Raw genomic sequence first — 23,667 nt, forward strand, 5'->3', positions numbered from 1 at the left:
TAAACTGCTGAGCCATCTCTCCATCCTCTCCACACATACATACATCTTTTTGAGACAGATTTCTTCCCAGGTTCAACTTCTTGTGGCCAAGGGTGACTTGAATTTCCTACCTCCAGCTCATAACCTCCAACTCCCAAGTACTGAGTGCAGTCTATTATTAATATTATTGTTTTTGTTGTTGTTGTGGAAAATTCAGGTAGCATAAGCTCATCATTTAAAATGTTTTAAAATTCAGTGATGAGCCTTGGCATATTTACAGTGTTGTATATTCATCACCACCACCTAGTTATAGACCAATTTCATCACCCTAGAAGAAACCTATACTTTCTGAGCAGTCACTCCCCATTCTCACCTCTTGCAACCTCTGGTGTGCACTTAATGCACTATTTTTTCCATAGATTTCCCATATATATTCATTCCATATAAATGGAATTATATAACCTTCCACATTTGTATCTGATGTCTTTCACTAGCTATAATGCCTTCAAGATTCATTGACATTGCAATCATCTTGTGTCTCTCTAATCCTGGCACATAGCCTGGCAGTGGTGGTGCACACCTTTAATCCCAGCACTCGGGAGGCAGAGGCAGGTGGATCTCTGTGAGTTCGAGGTCAGCCTGGTCTACAAAGCGAGTCCAGGGTAGCCAAGGCTAACACAGAGAGAAACCCTGTCTCAAAAACAAAACAAAAAACATAAATAATGTAAAATGTATTGAGAAAAGGGTTTAGGGAGAGATGACAAATGGAATTTAAAGAAGACAGGTAGGAGAAAAAAAAAAAAAGGTTAGGGCTGCCAACAGGAAGGTAGAGGCAAGAGAACCACAAATGCAAAGCAGTCTGGGTAAGACTGTCAAAGAAAATAAGGAAGTGAAGTGGGTAGAGACAGAGAGAAGGACAACAAGAACAAGGGAAGAAAATAAAGAGCAGGATGGGACAGGGCATGGTGACTCACTTTCTGGGAAGACAGTCATAGCCAATTTCTGTCTGTCTGTGACTTTGACAACCCTGGCTGCTACTTCCTCCCAGTATATCTGGAAAGTAACTTTTCCAGAGAGAAAATCTAACTGACCATCTTAACAAGATGAACAGAACTTCCGCTTTCCTCTTGGGAAGGGACTTGGGAGCTACTTTTCTGTCTGAATGTCTTGCATGTGGCTCTTTGTCCTCGTGGAGTTGGCATTCGCCATGTCATGTAACTAGATACGCGAGCTTTATTAAATTGGTGATTCATGGCAAGTTTTGAAGAAGAATTTGTGAAATAAGGAGGATGTTGGGACAAACAAAATTCACAGGAACTGTGACACAGCAGCAGCCCCAGCCTCACTGGCCACAGCCACTCTGTCTCCCGTGTTTTGAGGCTGTTTTTCTGTGGAACTTCATAAAAAGTAGCATTTGCTTTAATAATGATAAACAGACCTGAGCATGGGACTCAGCGGGTAGCGTACTTGCTTCACATGCACCAATGCCTAGTTTTCATCCCCCGCACCCCATAGACTAGACACGGTGGCATCTACCTGTAACCCCAGTGCTTGTGGGTGTTGCCAAAGGATGAGGAGTTCAAGGGTATCCTCAGCTGTATCTTGTGTTTGAGGCCAGCCTGGTTTACCCTACCCTAAAGTAATTATTAGTTAAAATAAACATCAGCACATGAACTTATCTTTCATGTGAATGATTAATGTGCTATAAAACACAAAACATCCACATTACTGTAGTAGCAAGTGTATTTCAAACCTTGTGAAATGTTCAAACCAAGAAGCTTTCAAGCTAGTGTAGGGGTGCATGCCTACAATCCTATAGCCCTCAAGACCGAGGCAGGAAAACCATGGATTCAAAGACTCCCTGACATATGTAGCAAGGCAGTTGTCTTTAAATAAGCAAACAAAGACAACAGCAATGCCAAAAAAGAAATCTTGATTATGGCTCATTCTTGAAAAATACCAGCTATCCTAAATCCATTACAGTATGCTAAGAGCCATTTGAAAAATACTATGAAAATTATCCACATACCCGCACCCAAATCTGAAATGGCTATTCAATTGAGCCATTTAAAAATGAATTTTTGTTGGCCATGATGGCGCACACCTTTAATTCCAGCACTCAGGAGGCAAAGGCAGGTGGATCTCTGTGAGTTTGAGGCCAGCCTAGTTTACAAAGTGATTCTAGGACAGCCAAAGCTGTTACACAGAGAAACCCTATCTTGAAAAAACTTATTTAAAAAATGAATTTCTTGGGGCCTGGAGAGATGGCTCAGTGGTTAAGAGCACTGGTTGTTCTTCCAGAAGCCCTAAGTTTAATTCCTAGCAACCATATGGTGGCTCACAATGATCTATAATAGGATCTGATGTCCTCTTCTGTTATACAGATGGACAGGAAGCCAGAACACTCATATACATAAATAAATAAACTTTTTTAAAAACTGAATTTCTTAGCCAGGTGGTGATGGAGCACACCTTTAATCCCAGCACTTAGGAGGCAGAGATAGTCAGATCTCTGAGTTCGAGGCCAGCCTGGTCTACAGAGTGAGTTCCAGGACAGCAAAAACAGAGAACTCCTGTCTCAAAAAAACAAGATAGATAGGTAGATAGATAGGTAGGTAGATAGATAGATAGATAGATAGATAGATAGATAGATAGATAGATAGATAGATAAACCCTGCCTCTAAACCCTCCCCCCCCCAAAAAAAATAAAACAAGCCATAAAAAATAATTTAGACTCCATGCATGAATTTCTCAGGCGTAGCTTTGAAAGAGGAGGAAATTTTTAGCAGTCGAAGTTGAAATTCTCTTCTTGATTCTTCCAGGCCTTTCCTCCCCATTGCAGCTTTGTTGGGACTCTACAAGGCACAGTATCATAAATACTCTGTATTTTCCCCTCCTGGTTTCTCTGTGCTGAGCCTTGACCCCTGTCAATCACCTGAGTGCTGATGCTCACTAGCTCTCTCTATTGTCTTGCTGCCAGACGCATCCTCCAGGTGCTTCTCAGCCTGTGTAGTTTACAGTCTGGGAAGTATTCTATAAAGATTTAACAGAAGAAAAAAAAGAGAGAGAAGTGTTTTGGCCTTATGAAACTGTGCTAAAATTCTCTTAAGGAGATCTGTTCTTTTTACAGCAGGTTGGAAGCCTGGCAAACTCCTGCTGTTGACTACTACCTGTTGTTTTTACTTTCCATATCTATCCCACTTCCCTGTCCACATTGCAGATAACATCAGCTTCCAAAAACCAATTATGTCACAAGTCCCCTTGCTTTCCTATATTTGGGTCATCTGGGATAATTTTCACTGAACCACTTTTTAAAAAAGATTTATTTATTTAGGTATACAGTGTTTTGCCTACATTACATGTACACTTGCATGCCAGAAAAGAGCACTCAATATCTTTATAGATGGTTGTGAGCCACCATGTGGTTGCTGGGAATTGAACTCAAGACCTTTGGAAGAGCAGCCAATGCTCTTAACCTCTGAGCCATCTCTCCAGCCCTTACTGAACCACTTTACCAGAGGATTTTTGGTATATCTTTACTCTCCCTTCAAATACATTAACTACATTGGTAGTATATTTTCTTCCTTCATAAGTTATACCCTTTCCTCAACATCACTAATAACTTTTTAATCAGTTTGATTCACCTGAGACAGCCATGACATTATAGATATTTCAGAGGTTATTTCATTTTGCCTTACAAAAAGGTCATTACAGCTCAGACTCTGTAACTCAGATGCCTATTTAGTCTGCTTAGCTGGTGTCCATCTTCTACCAAAGGTGTGTGTGTGTGTGTGTGTGTGTGTGTGTGTGTGTGTGTGTGTGTGTGTGGTGTGTGTCATTTGCGTGCAGGTATTGCTGACGTGTGTGGTGTTCAAAGGACAACTATCAGGTGTGTGTTCTTTCCTCTGTTGTGTGGGTTCTGGGGAGCAGACTCAAGCACCTTTACCCTTTCTCTGTACTGAGGCTTCCCCACCTTCTCCTTCTCCTTCTTAAATGCAGTTAGCCCTCGCATGTTTGCCCTTTGCTTCATTTTCATACCTCAACAGTGATTCTAAAATATCAATAAGGTGTGTTCCCAACTTGTAATCTCAGGATTTGGGATTTGGGAAACTAAGGCAGGTAGATCACAAGACCAGCATGGCTAGTTATGAGTTCCAGGCCAGCCTACGCTATGGTGTGAGGCCCTTTCTGAAATAAACAGACATTAATGAGCCTAAGAATCATCCAGGGTTCTTATTTAATATACACATTCCTACCCTCAGAGATTGTGAACAGAAGGGTACAGAATGAAGCCTAAGAATCTTCATTTTTTAAAAGTCCTTATAAGTCTATAGAGAGATGACTCAGAGCACTGTTTGCTCTTCCAAAGGTCCCAAGTTCAATTCCCAGCAACCACATGGTGGCTCACAACCATCTATAAGGAGATCTGGTGCCCTCTTCTGACCTGAAGGTGTATATGCAGGCAGAACACTGTATTCATAATAAATAAATAAATCTTAAAGGAAAAAAAGTCCTTATGAAAAGGATGCAGGAAACAAGAAGGAAGGAAGGAAAGAAAGAAAGAGAGAAAGGAAGGAAGAAAAAAAGAAAGAAGAAAAAAGGATATAGGGCCACACTCTGAGTAGAGTGTGCTTTGCAGTCTTGAATACTCCAGCAAATCTCTTCCATGCTGGGTATTCAAATTCTTTACCATCTTCCTCTTCTGACTTTCTCCTTCATACAAACATTGTGAGACTTAGAGCTAGACCAAGCCTTGTAGTGCCAGCCTATAGACCAATACTTGGGAAGTAGGCCAGGAACATGCAAAGTTCAAGGTTAACCTGGGCTACACATAGATGCTGTCTCAGTTTAAAAAAAAGAAAAAGAAAAACTCAATACCAGAAGCACGTCTGATGATCAATTAGCACACACTTGCTTTTGATTCTTAAAGTACAGAAAACTGTCAGAAAAAAATTGGGGAACAGCTGCTGTGCTCAGCCTAATTGTTGTCACAACACCACACTGTCCTGTCCCTGAGACTCTCCAGGCCTGCTGACCGCCCAGCAACACATCTTCACAACTAACTCTTAAACTTCTTGGAGATGATGCTCTGGCTTTAATGGGGAGTTCTGTGTGTAAGATGGTTTGCCCACAAAAATAGTTGGTTGAAGCGGCCGAAAGCAAGTGCAGGGCTCTGGTAGCTGTTCGCTCTCCAGGTCTAGTGCCTTGTCAGAATCAGAGCCTTATCGAATTTTAATTCAGTCTGGTCAGGATGAGGCTCCCTCTTTTCTGTAACATTTCCCCAAGGGACTGAGAGCCTAATGTTGAACACCAAGTAGACTTTTCATATTCCTAGCATGATCTGAAAGAATAAGCAATGGGGCCAAAGAGATGGCTCAGAGGTTAAGAGCACTGCCTGCTCTTCCAGAGGTCCTGAGTTCAATTCCCAGCAACCACATGGTGGCTCACAACCATCTGTAATGAGATCTGGTGCCCTCTTCTGGCTGTCAGGCATGCATACAGGCAGAACAGTATCTGTATAATAAATAACTAAACCCTTTTAAAGAGAGAGAGAAGTAAGCAAGGATGTATAAGTGGTTCAGTGTAACCCACCTCTGCATACATCGCATGTATGCAAATCCACTTACCACAACAGAAAAAATTATATGTAAGAAAAATCACATGGACCGGTGGTGGTGGCGCACGCCTTTGATCCCAGCACGTGGGAGGCAGAGGCAGGCGGATCTTTGTGAGTTTGAGGCCAGCCTGGTCTACACAGTGAGTTCCGGGCCAGGCAGGTCTGTGTAGAGAGACCCTGTCTGAGAATTAAGGAAAGGAAGAAAGGAAGGAAAAGACAAGATATATTTTGTAAATCCTCAGAGAAAAACATACTTTTGGAATGTCATCCAACTATAATTTGAATTAATATTTGAATGCAAAATATATTTTAGTCAGGTATTATTTTTCTCTGAATCATATGTAAAATTATTTGAAACAAAGGAGGAATAGCAATTCTATAAACTATTGTGTCATGAGTTTAATCCTGAGTCATGTATTATATAGTGCCTTAGTCATCCGTTACTAAGGCCTTCCTATGAGGAAGAGATTACTAACAATAGGCAGCAAGTGATTAGGAAACATTTTGAATATTTATTACTGTAACTAGAAAAAGGCTTTTAAAGCCATATGGTGAAATTTTTAATCAGTTAACTTTCTCAAAAATATAAAGTAATCACCACTTTTTATTATCAGTTGTATCCTTTCCCCCTGGAGAATGAAAACAAGTGGGGAAGAAGAGGCTGGATTATGCTGTGGTAGGGCCTGCCTACTGTTACCAGGTGGTACATACAAAGACCTAGAGAAATGGGGTGGAGTGATTTAAAAAAAACACTTGGGAGATTTAAAATCCTACACACAGTTTTAAAGAAATCTGCCCTCAAAACAGTAATGCTGTTGTTTTCACGACTATGAGAAATCCTGGTGTGTGTATGTGCTATCTTACAAGGGAGGCTTTTGGCTCATTTCACTGTTTTAAAATCAAATAAAAGTAGTTGCCCTTGTGGGAAAGAATAACTAAATGTGTAGCCGTTATATTCCTGATGTGATTAAAATTAGATTGATAAGGTTTAGATTGCTCATTCTAGAGCAGAGTTTACCACAGTTTGTCCGCGCGGGCCCTTCCCTCCACCTCTGCCCTGTCCACCTCTCAGGCACAGGGAGAGAGCTGCACTTTGAAACACTAAGTGACTTGTCAGTTGAGGTTTTTCAGCCAGGGTCAGTTCTATGAAAACAAAGTCAAGGCAATTGTTTGATATAATTGACTAAAGAAACTGGTTATACAGGTTAGCAGAACTCAGTTGGGCTGCATATTTGAATGTTTCTAAAGTAACTAAATAGAGGAAGATTCCAGTGACATCACAGCGGATTTTAAAGAATGAATATCCGAACAAAAGACAGGCCCAGCAAAATCCTAGCTAGATGGGGTGAAAAAGTTGTCCTTCCAAGAATTTTTCTTTTCAAAAAGTTCATGCCTTTTCTTTACTACGTGCTTGATTTTACTGCTTTGATTTGCACAATATTTCCACCTTCCAAAGTTAAAGCCCCATCACCACCTCACTCCTCCCTCTTCCCTCAGTGGCTAGTCATTTGCTGTTTTCTTGAGTTTTAAATGTTTTTAATGGTGTGTGTGTGTGTGTTTGTGTGCGTGTGTGTACATGGGTAAACATACTATAACACAAATGGGGAGGTCAGAGAACAGGTTTAGAACTGTTTCTTTTTCTACCTTTACATAGAGTCAGGACACTGCACCCAGGTCACAAGCCTTTCTCTTTTAGGGTCTTCACTAGGGTCTTCACTGGCTGAGCCATTTCACTGGCCCACTTGATGTGGTTGGTTGGCTGGTTGGTTGGTTCGTTTTTCCAAGATACTGTCTCACTAGATGGCTCTGTAGCTGTGGCTGTGCTGGAACCCACTATGTTAAAGCAAGCTAAGCTAGCCTTGAACTCACAGAGATTCTCCTACCTCTGCTTCCTGAGTATTGGGATTAAAATCTTAGAACATTACTCCCAGCTTCCCCTACTGTTTTTGTAAAATGAATGGAATCCCTCCCAAACAAAATTGAAATGCTAAAGTAAATTTTATATAGAGCTTAAATTTTAGAAGCATGTAGATTTTAAAAGGACTTTAGAAAGAAGCATAAACAGCTGTGGTGGTAGATGCCTGCAGTCCCCACTCCGTGGCGGCAGAAGAACCATTCCTCTATCTTAAAAAAACAAGTAGTCCAGCTAGTTCAAGTTTAGAACATAGCTTAGTGGTTAGAGTTTCTGGATGACATGCATGTCAGCCTGGCTTCAATCCCAGGACTGAAATTAAAAAGTATAACGGTTGTAAAACATTGTTAAAATGTTCGTGCCACTGAATTTTTTCACTTAAAAATGGTTTAATTAAGTTGAGCATAGAGGCACACACCATTAGTCCCAGCACACACACACAAAACTTTCAAGGGTCTTTTTGGTATTTTAACCATGATTTTTAAAAATTTTTTTAATTATATAAAAGTATTCAGATATAATAAATATTTTTAAAATTAAAGGGAATATTAAAAGTAAGAATTATGATGTGTACGTATTTATTTTTAGTTTTTTGAGTCAGGATTTCTCTGTGTAGCTTTGACTGTCCTGGAACTCACTCTGTAGACAAGGCTGGCCTGAAAGTCAGGGATCTGCCACCAGAATGCTGGGATTAAAGGTGTGTGCTGCTGCTGCTGCTGCTGCCGCCGCTGCCGCCGCTACCACCACCACCACCTGATGCTTGGTCATTTTTAAACCTCCAAATGTATGCAGATTTCTTTAGCCTTTCAGAATAGTTGATGTGCAGAAGAGCACAGTGCACTCTGGGCTGTGGTGTGCGCAGGCCTGAGTCCTGGGCTCGTGCTGTCCAGGTGCCAGCAAAGCCGTGTCAAGAGTTAATGTGCTGTAGTGCTAGAGCATTGCAGATGGCTTCCCTTCGTTGTCAGGTTTGTGCAGTTTAATGAAATGTGTGTTTCTTTAGCTTGACAGAGCCAATTCACTGTTAAATCAGACTCAGCAACCCTACAGATACCTCATAGAGTCAGTGCAGCAGAGGGATTCCAAGATCGACTCACTGATGAAGTGCACAGCTCAGCTTGAGAAAGATGTCAGGTAAGCCATCCACGCCTCTTGTATTTGAATAATGAAGACATTGTTAATATGCTGCTGCAGATTAACGTGGATTGTACATTCTAAATAATTTAATTCCAATCACAATCTTAAATGATACAGGGATTCAAATTTAGAAAAACGGCACTGTGGAGATGGCTCACTTGGAGAAGTGTCTGCTCTATGTGTTCAGATGAGGGCCGAGTGCAGATTGCCAGAACCCACAGGAAGCCAGAGTCAGCAGTGCATGTGTGTAGTCCCGGGGCTTCCAAGCCAGACAGGGATGGAGACAGGAGGACCCCAGAAACCAACAGACCAGCTATCAAGGCACAAGCAACAGGAAATTTAAAAAAAAAAAAAAAAACTGTCTTAAATGAGGTGGGAAGAAATGACCAGCTCTTGACTTCCGTTCTTCATACGCTGCGTGGCATAGTACACACCTGTCCTCACATGTTATCGTCATGAGAGGCATTCAGATTTCACCTTATGATCAGAAGTTGTAGCATGGAAATAATTCTGTACTCACTAGCAAAACACTGCCCATAAAAGCCGGCTTGTTCTTGTCTTCTAGAGTCTTCACTGAGAGGTGGGGCAGCCAGGAGGGGAGGACTGTACACAGATACCGTTTGTAGAGTCAAAATGGCTTTTTAAACAGGTCAAGTTTACACATTTACTTAGATTTATGTTGACTTTGCTAGGAACATTCTGGGCTTATCTGCCTCTAACCCTTTACATGAAGTAATCCAAGAATTACCTCAGTGTCAGTAAATAAATTCCTTTTGACACCTTTGTTTAAAACTGATTCTATGTTGGGGGAAAAAACAGTTTATGCAAAAGATTTGCCTCATTTACTAGCCACTCTGAACTTTTTTTTCTTTCTTTCTATCATTTTTTTGGTTTTTCATGGCACTTTCTCTGTGTAGCCATGACTATCCTGGAACAGCTCTGTAGACCAGGATGGCCTCAAAATAAAGAGATCTGCTGCCTCCCAAGTGCTGGGATTAAAGGCCTGCGCCGCCACCCTAGCTCAGTGATTCAGTCTTTAACCTACTCATTCATTAGTACTGAACCTTTCTCTTTTTTTTTTTTTTTTTTTTTTTTTTTTTTTTTTTTTTGTTCCAAGACAGCATTTCTTTGTGTAGCCTTGGCTGTCCTGGACTCACTTTGTAGACCAGACTAGTCTCAAACTCAGAGATCTACCTACCTTTGCCTCCCCTAGTGCTGGGATCACAAGCTTGCTCCACTCTGCTCAGCTTTGCAAAGCCCTGTTGCTGGCACCCATTTTTAGGCTGTTTGTTTGTTTGTGGTTTTTTGAGACAGAGTTTCTCTGTGTAGCCTTGACTATCCTGGACTCACTTTGTAGACCAGCCTCGCCTTGAACTCACAGTGATCCACCTGCCTCTGTCTCCCAAGTGCTGGCCTTTTTTTTTGTTTTGTTTTGTTTTGTTTTGTTTTGTTTTTTGAGACAAGGTTTCTCTGTGTAACCCACTACTTAAACCAGGTTGCTCTTGAGCTCACAGAACCACCTGCCTTTGCTTCCTGATGCTGAGATTGAAGGTGTGCACCACTGCGTTCCAATTACCAAAATTGTGCTTCATAAAATCATAATATATTTTAACAGATTCTGAACTAATATTGAATGGGATATGATATCTTGCTCCCAGGTGAAATAACTGCAAACTGTTGCGAAAAAATCAAAGTAGTGTGATTGTGGCATCATAAGTTCTGCCTCCATATATACTTGAATGATGAGGTGTGGTGATAACATTAGGAAGCCAGTTACAGAGCTAGAGAGATGGCTCAGAGGAGAAGGATACTTGCAGTGCAGATGTGAAGGCTTCATCTCCCAGTATCTATCTTAACCACAACTAAAAGAGCGGGGTGTGGCCACATGCACCTGTAGTCACTTATGCTGTTGGGATGCAGAAAGAATCGCTGGGCCATACTGGTTCCTGGATCAGTAGGAGTCCATTCAAGGGAATCGTGCAGAATGAGAGAGGAGAAAAATCCAATGTCTTCCTGAGGCTTCCACGTAGGCATGTACAATGACCCATATACCACACCCACACACATACAACAGATTAATAAGAAGTTTGAGTTTATGGTCATCCTCAGCTGTGTAGGAGTTTGCAGCCAACCTGGGATGCATGGGAGCTTGTCTTAACCTCAAAAGAACTGAGCAAACCCATTATTTTCTTTGAAAATTAAACAATACTATTGTACCATCCTTAACCCTTACAAGTTTAAATATTTATACAATTTATTCCGGCAAGTGTTCTGCTACTGTGCCACACTGCCAGACCTCTTTCTTACACAGTGTGCTTAGTACCCAGAAAGGCTAGAGTGAGCATGTCCTGAAGTCAGGTTATCAGAAGCACAGTGGAAAGCTCACGTTAAGATGATGTAGTAACTGCTTTGAATTCCCCTGTCATTAAAGTAGTAATCTCTTCTAAAAGGATCATGTTAACTCTCCACCACCCACAAGAGACAGTCAGTCTGGAAATACAGTGTGAGCTGTGCTTTGGATCTGAGGCGAGCTGTCAGTCTTCAGTTTATTCTTTTGTTTTGTTTTTTTGGGGGATTTTGGTTTGTTTGTTTGTTTTTAGAGACAGGGTTTCTCTGTGTAGCCTTTGCTGTCCTGAACTCACTTTGTAGACCAGGCTGGCCTTGAACTCACATTGTTCTGCCTGCCTCTGCTTCCCAAGTGCTGGGATTAAAGGTGTGTGCCACCACGCCCAACCCTCAGTTTATTCTTAACTAGTAGTTAGAGAAGAAAAGACTACATTATCAACTTCTCTTACAGGGCTAAGCCAGAGTATCTTGATCCAGGAAGTTAAGGTACAATGTATCAAGAATATGTTTTCATATAGCAGGTGAAACAGAGCCATAAACATGAATTTCTAAGTAATAATTAACAGTGAATTGAACAATTATGGCTGTAATATACCATTCAAGATAGATGTGCTCATAAGAAGGTTTGTTTTGTAGCTTTATGAGTCACACATGGAAGATATATATATGTATGCATTGGTTTTTTGACGCAGGGTAGACGCTTTATATTTTTAAAAGTGAGTTTCTATTGTTATAAACTGTCTCATTTCTCCATACTTCCAGTACATAATATCAGGACAGTGAATTTAATAATCATCACGTGAAGTTTTAGGAATGCCCACGTTTAAGATAGTGTCCTTTGTGACTTAAATATGTTATAGCAAGTGTGTCCCCGGACCTTCCAGTCACAGAAATGAGGTCTGAAGTGCTTGTGATAAACTGCTATCTTTCAGATGCAACATAGTTACTCTCTTGTCTCCCACCTTGGATTCCATAGTGTGTGGCTGTTTTGCTGTTTAATTGTGGAACACTCTCTTTATTCTTGAAAACTTAAATACTATATACAAAGCCTTTCTAGAAAATATCTGGTCAGAATCCTTTAATTACCTCAACAATCCATACCCATTGCACTTTATATTTTATTTAATGGGCTTGTTACTATTTAGGACAGAAAGGGAAAGTACATGAGTGCGTGCATGTGTCATGCGTGTGTGTGTGTGTGTGTGTGTGTGTGTGTGTGTGTGTGTACTTACATACAAATGTAAACACTCATTTAAAAGACCAGTTCTGTTTGCTGAATTTACATTCATTTTGAGGAGTGTGTATCTTCAGATAAAATATAATAGCTTTGAATTTGAGCATTTCAGAAACATCTGATGTGTACCAGGCCTTCGAGCCTGACAGAACATGACACTCTGTGCTGTACACCATTTTGTTTTTTTTTTTTTCAACTGCTCGGCTTAGTAGGATCTCTGGCGCCTACCTCTGCATGTCAGTTTGTTTTTCTGCTGAGCTGCTTGCCTTTATTGGCATTTAATTACTGTTTTCCTCTGATGCCTGTTTTTCATCTAAGTTAGTAATAGTATATAACATTAACGTCGAGTTTTATGTGTTGAGCGCTTTATATAATCATTCACTAGGTAATTCACACGTCCCTTTGACATACATGAGTAGTTTACCCGTTTACAGTGTCAGCGGAGCACTGCATTTGCACAGCACAGCTGAGCGAGCAGCACAGCAACAAGCAAGTCAGAGCTGCATGGCCTCTTCCAGAGACCACGGTGCTTCCTGAGGAGGCTGACTTACTTGGGAGGAATGGGTTTTCTTTTTCAATCCTTGAACTTACCAGTTCTTCTAAAATGCTCACTACATTTCTTTAAGGTCAAAGGAGTCTTATATTTTGATAATTGAAAACTTTTCAGTAAGTATAACTTAAAGATATCTTTCAATAAAACATTTCTTTTTTATTAATTTATTCATATTACATGTCAATTGTTAACAAAACATTTATTAGTCTCACCCTAACAGATTTTGTCTCAACATTTAAGGAACTGTGCTACTTTGGTTTATTACTGTTTTTCTCAATTCTTTTTTAAAATGTATTTATTTATTTTTATGTTCATTGGTGTTTTGCCTGCAAGTATGTCTGTTGGGGAGGGGGGGGGCATGTCAGATTTTGGACAGTTGTGAGCTGCCATGTGGGGCTGGGAATTAAACCCAGGTCCTCTGGAAGAGCAGTCAGTGCTCTTAACTGCTAAGCCATCTCTCCAGACCACTTTTCTCAATTCTTATAGAACTGGTCACATAGGTTTCTTTTTACTAATGACATTTTATAGAATATTTCATTTGGTTCTTCCCATTAGTTCCTGTATATCAAATAGTAAAATCACAGAAAGCAGTCCACAGTCATTTCTTAGAATATTAATATAACCTTTTATGGACTCTGTCATAAATCAGATCTTAACAGTGAGAAAGATCACAGTGGAGACATAGAAATTGAAGAGGAAACTAACAATTTAGAGCCAGGCATAGTGGTGCACCCCTTTAAACTCAGTGCTCAGGAGGCAGAGGCAGGCAGATCTCTATGAGTTGGGAGGCCAGCCTGCTCTACAGAACAGGCTACACAGAAAAACCCTGTATCAAGGAGGGGGAAGGAATTTGGAGATGAAATAATTTTGCAGAGTTTACAGTAGACTGATTCATTTAATTTGTGTACTTCACAATTTACTATGTGACAAATTATAAAATACTACTGTTCTAGAGGTAAATATTTCAGTTTGACTTCTAATATCTTGTGTTTCAGTATTTGTCCGTGTATATACACTTTGTTTTAACACTTCAGGAGTAAGCATTGACTAAAGCAGTGCGTGCCCACAGCAGGCAGGACAGTCCAGGGCCACAGCTCCTGTGGCACCATGACTTGGATACTCATTCAACTAAGTGGTACAGTGTCTGCTCTGCTGTCTTCACTGACTACAAATTGATTTATCTTCAGTTCAAACCACCACGCTTACATTTATTTTTTTGTATTTACTTTCTCTTAACTAAACTCACATAACATGATCACTTTTCAATACTTGGGTTTTTAACAGCAACTTAAATAAAGAAAAGTCAGCCCTGCTGCAGACGAAGAACCAGATGGCCTCGGATTTGGAACAGCTTCTAAGTCACCGTGAGGTACTTTTCCCACCTTGTAATAGTTTGTCACCTTTTGAGCATTTTCCAAATCCATGTTTGCATTAAGATGATTGAATCCTGGTGTCCTGTGTTCATCAGTGACTTCTGTTTGTAGCTCACTGTGATCTATTCGTTTTGATAACATTTGACTTGTGATTTACTTCATTTTTAGAGCTAGCCCTTTTGTGGAATGCCTTTCTTTATTTTTTTCTTTCTTTCTTTCTTATTTTGGTTTATTGAGACAGGGTTCTCTGTGTAGCCTTGGCTGTCCTGGACTTGCTTTGTCAACCAGGCTGGCCTCGAACTCACAGCGATCCATCTGCCTCTGCCTCCCAAGTGCTGAGATTAAAGGTATGCACCACCACTCCCCACTGGAATGCCTTTCTTGTTGACCTGTATTATTTGTTTATATCTCAATCTCTGATTTCCACATTATTTAATCACTTCCTGCTTTATTTTTTTCTGCCATAAGACATTAAATTTCAGCCAGGCATAGTGGCACACACCTTTAATCCCAACACTCAGGAGGCAGAGAAGAGACAAACTGATCTCTGTGAGTTCAAGGCCAGCCCGGTCTACAAAGAGAGTTCCAGGACACCCAGGGCTATTGCACAGAGAAACCTTGTCTCAAAAAACCAGAAAAGAAAGAAATAAAATTAAAAAAAACAAAAACTCCAAAATAGAGAGAAGTTATTTTTTAATTTATAAACTTTACTATAAAATATGTCATGCAGTGTCTTTTGGTCCTGTTCATATCCTTCTCTGAGCTCTCCCCACCTCTCTACTCACCTGATGTCATGTTCTTTCTCCCTTCCTCTCTACCTCCCTCCCTCCCTTCCACCTTTCCTTTCTTTTTAAACCCATCTAGTGCAGTTTGTGCTCATCAGTTATATTGTTTTACATCAGATTTATTAGAAAATATAAACAAGAGCTGAACGTGCTGGTGCACACCTGTAATCCCAGTACTTGGGAGGCAGAGGTGAATGGATCTCTGTGAGTTCAAGGCCAACTCTGCCTATAAAGCGAGTGCAGGACAGCCAGGGCTATTACACAGAGAAACCCTGTCTTGAAAAACAAAAAAAAAGAAAATACAAACAGGGCCAGGTATATAGCTTAGTTGGTAGCCTAGCTTACCAGGCGTGCACAAGGGCCTGGGTTTCATCCTTAGCACCAAATAAATGCACACCCATAATTCCAGCACTACAGCAAGAGGGGCAGGATGGTGAGAGATTCAAGGCCATCCTTAGCCACATAGGAAGTTTGAGGTTAGCCTGAAGTCCATGAGGCCTTACTGAAAAGGAAGGAAGGAAGGAAGGAAGGAAGGAAGGAAGGAAGGAAGGAAGGAAGGAAGGAAGGAAGGGAGAAAATATATACACATACAGTATGACTTAACTTTGGGGGCATTAATTTCTCTGTTTCTATTGGCAAATACATGTAGTTGTTACAACAACAACCAGTGTCAGTATGTAAATAATCTTACCACCCCAAAAACTCCCTTAGACCCCCTTGAGGCGGCTTCCTTTCTTTTCCCTTGTTCTGTGCCTTAATGTCAACTGGCCTATTTTCTTTACCTGTAGTTTTCCACCTTTTATAGAGTGTCATATAAATTACATTAACAACATGTAGCTTTTTGCACCTGGCCTTTTTTTTACTTAACTGAGTATTTATGCCATATTATGTGGCTACAGCCCACTGCTTGGATCATGTTATAGTACATTTACATTTTTAATTTATTCTTATATTAATATTACAATGTAATATGTTATTTTTAATTTTGTATCTACTTTGTGATTTTTTTAAATTTATTTCACCACTTTACAGCCTGATCCCAGCCCCCTCTCTCCTTTCTTCTCAGTCCCACACTCACGCCCCCCTCCCCCATGCCTCCCTCTCCTTCTCAGAGAACGGGAGGCCCCCAAAGGGTACCAACCCACCCTGGTACCTCAAGTCACAGCAGGACTAAGCACATCCTCTCCCACTATTTGTTGTTTGTTTGTATGTTTCGTTTTAAACTATATCATCAAATCTATAGATAAAACCACTCTAAGCAACTGTTTGCATGTATTTGTGCAAAACATGGGCCTCTCTTTCTCTCGGGTACATGCTGGAATACAAATGCTAGGTTTCAGGGTAAGCATATGCTGCCAAGCCTTTCCAGAGTGGGTGTGCTTTTGGGGAGTGGGCGGTTGAGACAGAGTTTCTCTGTGTAGCCTTGGCTCTCCTGGACTTGCTCTGTAGACCAGGCTGGCCTCAAACTCACAGCGATCCTCCTGCCTCTGCCTCTGCTTCCCTGGGTGCTAGGATCACAGGTGTGTGCCACCATGCCCGGCCAGAGAGGTTTTGTTTTTTGGGTTTTTGTTTTGTTTTGTTTTTGTTTTTTGAGATAGGATTTCTCTGTGTAGCCTTGGCTGTCCTAGACTCACTTTGTAGACCAGGCTGGCCTCAAACTCACAGTGATCCTCCTGCCTCTGTCTCCCTAGAGCTGGGATCATAGGCGTGTGCCACCATGCCCAGTCAATGAGCTATCTTAATCATAACTTCTTTTCTACAATGTTTCTATCATTTTATTTTTCTAAAATGGAAAGTTTCAAAAGAAACCACTGATTTATGAGATTACTAAAGTTGTTTTCTGGTATATAAAAAGTGTGTCAGCTGTTTGGGAAGAAATCACACTGGAAGAATATTGTTGAGAAATTAACTGGGAACTGTGGCTGGAAATGGTTCAGAGGTGCATATGCTGAAGCAGTGTTGGGGAGGTGAAGGCTTGTCTCCACTAGAGACAGGACAGGCTGGACAGATGGCTCACTTAAGAGCACTTGCTGCGTGGACCTGGACCTGTGGGCTTGGTTCCTGGCCACATGGGGCAGCTCTCAACTGCATAAAATTCCAGTTCTGGGACCTTTGACATCTTCTGGCCCCTGTGGGCAACTTCATGTCTATGGCATATGCAGTCATGCAGGAACACACACATACACATTAATTAAAATCTAATTTGAAAAAAAGAAATGGCCAGGCATGGTGGTGCATGCCTTTAATCCCAGCACTCAGGAGGCAGAGGCAGGCATATTGCTGTGAGTTTGAGGCTAGCCTGATCTACAAAGCAAGTCTAAAATATCCAAAGCTACACAGAGAAACCCTGTCTTGAAAAACCAAAAAAGAAGGAAGAGGAGAAAAGGAAGAAAAAAGAAATGGCTTTCCGAATAAGTTCTCCTTGATGATGGACAAACGAGTAAAGAAGAGGTGACCATGGCAACCCTGACCTGTGCTGCAGCACTCTGGGTGTTGAGGTAGGAAGATGGCAAGTTTTAGGTAGACTTGGCTAAGTAGTGAAACTCTCTTTAAAAAAAAAAAAAAAAAAAAGCAAGGGACAAGAAGGTTGTCAGGAACTGATTTTTTTTTTTTTCTTTTCTTTTCTTGCTTTTTGATACAGGCTCATGTACCCCAGGTTAGCCTCAAGCTCACTCAGTAGCCAAACTTTGAACTCATGACCCTCCTGCCTCTACGCACCAAGTGTTAAGATTTCAAGGTATGTGCTACCATGCCCAGTTATTATCCTGTTGGGACCAAACTCGGGACTCCATCTGTGCTGGGCAAGCTTTCAGCTAAGCTCCATCTCGAGCCTCTGGACTCCAATTAGAGATAACCGTGAGGTAGAAGAGGCCATCAGTCACAGGTGATAGAGCTAGGCAAAGCTTCTTTGCAGATGTTTATTCTTCCTTCTGGCTTTGGACGTTCTAGGCCTTCCCCATCCGCACAGCCATGACTTATATTCTAGAATTCTGCCTTCGAATATTGTTTCTTCAGTGTGGAAGCCTGAGTTATTCAGTGGGTGTTTTTAAATCTGAATATGTAAGAGAGCGTAACCCAAAGGGTTCTCTTCCACCGCAAAGTCATATACATGACTTTGTTTTCAGAATGGCCTCATTTAATTCTAAAGGATTATGCTAGACTTTGAAAACTGAAGAAGCCATTTTATTTCTACATTTTAGACATCAGTCTTGAAGCCACCTTATTCTATTCATGTGTTCAAGAGCTAAAAAGCTGTGAGCCAATATACTCCATCTTCACTTCCATTGCTTTCTCAGGCACTTGGTCACATGACAAAAGCCTGATTGAGGGCACCCAAGGTATTGGCTTACCTCATACTAGTCAAGGCCCTGGGAAATCATTTAATGTACATCATGGCTTCAATCAGCTAAATTGCAAACGTTTAAATTAGTGGTTCGGATAGAAAACAAGTGACCACTTTCCAGTTCCTCAGATACTGTCTGAGTTAGGGCCCAGCCCCACCTCTGCGGCAGTCCACTGAGTTCTCTGTGGCTCTTAGTGTTTATGCAACATGAGTCAGATCCAAGTCACCTGCTGACAAGTGCTAGTAAATGAGAAAGGCACCAAGTAGGGAAGTTCTGGATTGTCACTTCTAAAACATGCAGAGTCTGCCTATACAAAGTTTTATTTTCTAGGTTAGTGTTACCTCAAAAACAAACCTGCTTTGAAGTACCGCTATTGCACTGGGGTGTGGCTCAGTTGATATGGTACTGCCCTAGCATGCAGGAGCCAAGGCTACACAGAGAAACCCCGTCTCAACAAACAAACAAAAAACCAACTTGTAGAAATGTATGGTGGCCTCTTATGATAATAAAACTTTAGAATATGCATTCATAAACAGTTCATAAATTGGTCTGTATATTGAAGTGGTATGGTAGATGTTTTTCAGTCTCAACTTCATTATAGAAAGTATGTGAACACACACACACCAACACACACACACCAACACACACACACGCACCAACACACACACACACACACACACACACTGTGGATCACAAACTGTGCCTCAAATATGCTTTACCACTACTCCACCCCCAGATTAGTCTGATTTTGACATTAGAAAAACATGAAGAGATATCTAGATAAGGAGGAAATAAAAACTATGGCTTGTCTTTTCTGACTGTGAAACTCACCCGGGTTAAATATGTTAGGTTTGAACCTGCACAGAAAATACCAAAAGTGTGATAGAAATGTTTAATATATACATTCATCAATAGTTTGTATGCACTGAGAGTAGGAGTAGTAAGGTAGGTGATTTTTAGTCTCAACTTCTTTAGGGAAAATGTGTATGTGAACAGGGATCAGATGTCAGTCTGTTCTTCATTCTGTGTTTCTGAAGTTTTGTTCCTGTGTTCAGTGAGACTAAAATGCAATAAAAGACAAGGCAGCTCAGAAAAGTCCTTCCGTCAAAGCAAAATGTACTGTCTGTCAAGATCTCAGCTTTTATGATGAGGTCAGCACAAAGTCCAGTGTGCTCTCTCGGTGTTGTAAAACAGGTCACGTAAGGGGTCTGCTAACTCCGCGGTGTAGATTCTGTGCTGCCATCTTCCCTGCAGTCCACTAGTAACCGTCACCAGTGCTGGTGGTACAGATGAGAAGACTGGCGATGCTGAGACTGAAGCAAATCTACCGTGCTTGCAGCTTATATGCTGTTAAAATAATAGGAAATCCATGTTTTCCCTAAGGAAAAAAAAAAGTCAAATTTAGACAAAAAACAAACAAACAAAAAACCCTCCATATGAATTATTCCTTGCGTTAGTTCCAGGAAAGCTTTGCCTCTGTAGATGAAGCTGTAGCCTTCTTTCTTTCTGTCTGAAAATGAAAGCTTTAATTCACTGTGCTTCATTTTTGTCTCTGTTGTCAAAAAAACATAAAGCTGAATATCGTATCCAGTTATTCTCTTTCTCCCCCACCCCCAGCTGTTACTTCGGTGCCTTAGTAACCTTTGCCATGTCCTTTCTAGAAGGTTGTAATCTATTTTACTCTTAAATATCTTCATTTGCCTTAAGAGTGATACCCGATGGAACAGATAAAACAGAAAACCGGAAACAGGCAAAAACAAAACAAACACAGGTAAAAGGACACAAACTGACTCTATGCTGTTATTCTTAGCAGTACAGGGCTCGGACCCAGGAGGTTGGAAGCACTGAGTAAGAAATTGTAACCTTGGGGCAGCTTGTCCTCTGGGCATCATCAGGGGTCACCTAACTGTTCACCCACTTCCTTCCATTCATACTGCCTTAACGGAAGGAGATTTACAATCACATCTGAACATCCAATTTCTGCTTTTCTTTGCTATTAGAGGTGTGTTTGTGTGTTTGTTTGCTGTGGTGTGGGGGTTAAGCTCACTTGTTAGGGAAGTGCTCTGCCACTGAGCTAAGCTACACCTCCACGCTTCTAATTTTCTCTCTCTCTCTCTCTCTCTCTCTCTCTCTCTCTCTCTGGGGGGGGGGGGGGGAGAAAATGTCTATTTTGTAACTATCTCAAGCTTCAGACACTGGTTTAAAAGCCACTTTCCCACAGCCTTTAGAACTATAGTAAGGACAGTAGTAAAAACACCACTATTCCAGGGCCAGGCGTGGTTAATCCCAGCACTTGGGAGGCAGAGGCAGGTGGATTGCTGTGAGTTCAAGGCCAGCCTGGTATACAAAGTCCAGGGCAGCCAGGGCTACAGAGAAACCCTGTCTCAAAAACAAAAAAGAAGTTATTCCAGTATTTCACTGGAACTAGATTGCTGATGGTGACATGAGTCAAAAATAGGCTGACTTAAAAGCAGAATCACAGTGCTTAGCAGTTGGATTTAGGAACTGATAAAGACGGAGAGAGGAGACTGATGACCCAGCTTCTGGCTGAATCCTAGGTCTGTGGTGGTAGAAGGAAGAATAAGCTTGAGGAAAAAAGGTAAATACCTAAGTGGATATATCCACTTCCAAGTTAAAGCAGGAGTTCTTAAGCCCAAGAAAGAACTCATTTATAAAGAAAGATCTGAGGGCTGGAGAGATGGCTCAGAGGTTAAGAGCACTGCTTGCTCTTCCAAAGGTCCTGAGTTCAATTCCCAGCAACCACATGATGGTTCACAACCATCTTATAATGAGATCTCGCCCCCTCTTCTGGTGTACATATCAGACAAAACACTGTGTACATAATAAATAAATAAATCTTTAAAAAAGAAAAATAAAAAGGGAAAATTTAAGTCATAGAATAATTTATTTAACATGGAAATAGATTAACTCATAGAGGGTATAGAATAAGAACAAAAGAGGTGTATGGCAGGATCCCAGGAAACACCACCATGAAAGGGTCCCCACAACAGCAAAAAGTGAAGAATGCCTAGCATCAAAAAGAGCATCAGGGGCTGGAGAGATGGCTCAGTGGTTAAGAGCACTCACTGGCTGCTCTTCCAAAGAACATAGGTTTCATTCCCAGCAACCACATGGGGGCTCACAACCATCTATAATGAGACCCAGTGCCCTCTTCTGGTACACCGGTGTACATGCAGGCAGAACATTGTATACATAATAAATAAATAATTTTTTTAAAAGAACATCAGGATAATAAAAACATCTTTAAGCCGGGTGTGGTGGCACACACACAATCTACTAACAATTAGCTTGTATTACTTAATTATCCTAAATAGGCTGCAGTGCCACTTTCAAGGTATTGGAAGTAAACCTTGTATTATAATTGAGTTGGATGGGTATAATACCTCATATTATAGTAGAAATATACATATATAATGTGGTGAAGAAGATGACTATGAATTCAATCCAGCCCGGTCTGCATAGCAGTTTCTACATCTTGAGACCCTATCTCAGACAAACAAAAAACAAAACTAAGAGTGGTGGTGGTGCACTCCTTTAATCCCAGCACTTGGGAGGCAGAAGCAGGCAGATCGCTGTGATTTCGAGGCCAACCTGGTCTACAGAGGGAGTTCCAGGACAGCCAGGCCTACACTGAGAAACCCTGTATTGAAAAACAAAAAACAAACAACACAACAAAACACCAGAAAGGAAGATTCTCACTTTTGTAAGCAGCTGGGCGAGAGGAAGCAACAGCCACGTAGAGGTATGTCAGTGCACCAGCAGATGAGAGCAGCCTACCTCAGCAGACCATAGCATTGAGACTAAGTGTGGAGGACTCTTAAAAAGCCTTGGGACCAATACAAAGATAAGCAGCAAGCACTGCATACCTCTTAACCTCTCAGGGGGAAAGAATGTGATTTGAAACAGTCAGAACTTAAGGCCAACAAGGAGAGCCTGTGAACAAGCCACAGTGGGGCTCCAGGTGTGATGCATAGGGCACTGCCATCCAGGCTGGGTACCCTCCAGCCAAAGGAAGCCACAGCCCCAAGCTTTACCCCTCCCTTTCTCAGCTCCTCTCTTTCCCCTCTTTTTCCCCACAACCTCAGCTTCTCCCATTTGCACTGTCCTGACTGAATGCCTCAGTTCCCAGTTCCCAAAGATAACCACTTAGAAGGAAACAGGACTGGTAGCATTTGTAAGTGGGGCAAGGCAGTTCTTTAGAGCACTGGTTCTGTTGATTGGCTTATTTTAGATATTTTAAGACTGTTTTATTTGATAGCCCAGGCTGGCCTTGTAGTCACTATATGTCTATTCTGTAGCACAGCTTGGCCTCTAGTTTGGAGCAATCCTCCTGACAGGGTATCCCAAGCACTAGAATTACAAATATCAGCATTTGTTTCTAGGACTTCATCTTAGAATTTCTTGTGCACTTTTAAGTCTTTTATTAGTAATGATACTACTAGCTATCAAGTAGCTTTAGAAACTGGTATTTTAAATGTTTATTTCCTCCCTTTCCAAAACTGTTTCTTTCTGATTAGTGATATCGTTTTAACTAGAAAAGTACAGACCAAGAAGAGACTTGATACCCTATGAGCATATACAGGGGGAGGAAGTCCCCCTCAGGCACAGTCATAGAGGAGGGGAATAAGGGGACAATGGGAGAGAGGGAAGAATGGGAAGATACAAGGGATGGGATAACCATTGAGATGTAACAAGAATAAATTAATTAAAAAAAAAAAAAGAAACTGATATATCCCAGAACAATTTCAAAGAATTGTCTGAAAATAGCCGATAGAAAGTCATGTTGGGAAGTTTGTCTAGCATGCAGCTACTCCTGAAACCCAAAACATGATAACGGCAGTTGCTGTAGCCTCTGCTTATCAAACCTCCACAGAATATAAGCGTTTGTACAACATCTAAGACCTAACGTGTCTACAGTCCCTACAGTAGCATTTCTGGGGTCCATGGTCACTCCTGGTAGTATTTAACCCAAATTAACCAGTCACTCCTTACTGGAGCCCTAGAATGTACAAAGCCACCCGCAGTTGAGAGTTGGGCTGACTTCCACTGCCCTAGAGAACCCACGTCTTATGGCAGAGCATGTCACCTCGAAGAAGGAAGCAAACCCTGCAGTTAGGCAGCTTTCTTCAAAGTGAAGTCACGGTATAATTATCATTCTTGATGGTATGTTTATGTTCCCGGAGCCTAACTCATATGTTCTTTGTGATTTCTCGGAAGATTTCAGGGGCATTTCACATCCCAAGTGCCCCTTAGGCAATCCACTTCATAAAGGGTTCCAACAAATTGCATATTTCTATATGTGTGTCACCCTTTTTAATTCTTACTTAACTATTTGGAAAGTTTCTTGAGAATACCTTTTTACATTTTTT

At 41.2% G+C, this 23,667-nt stretch overlaps 1 protein-coding gene across 1 annotated transcript in view; it reads left to right on the forward strand.

Moving 5' to 3' along the window:
* Window positions 1–23,667, forward strand: part of Pibf1 (progesterone immunomodulatory binding factor 1) — a 160,247-nt gene that overhangs the window by 111,800 nt on the left and 24,780 nt on the right. The window contains exons 15-16 of the mRNA XM_051160907.1: window positions 8,509–8,639; window positions 14,060–14,144. Of these exons, the coding sequence (XP_051016864.1) occupies window positions 8,509–8,639; window positions 14,060–14,144 (216 nt within the window). The remainder of the gene's footprint in view (window positions 1–8,508; window positions 8,640–14,059; window positions 14,145–23,667) is intronic.

The sequence above is a fragment of the Acomys russatus genome, chromosome 18 (assembly GCF_903995435.1).
Source record: "Acomys russatus chromosome 18, mAcoRus1.1, whole genome shotgun sequence".
Taxonomy (NCBI): domain Eukaryota; kingdom Metazoa; phylum Chordata; class Mammalia; order Rodentia; family Muridae; genus Acomys; species Acomys russatus.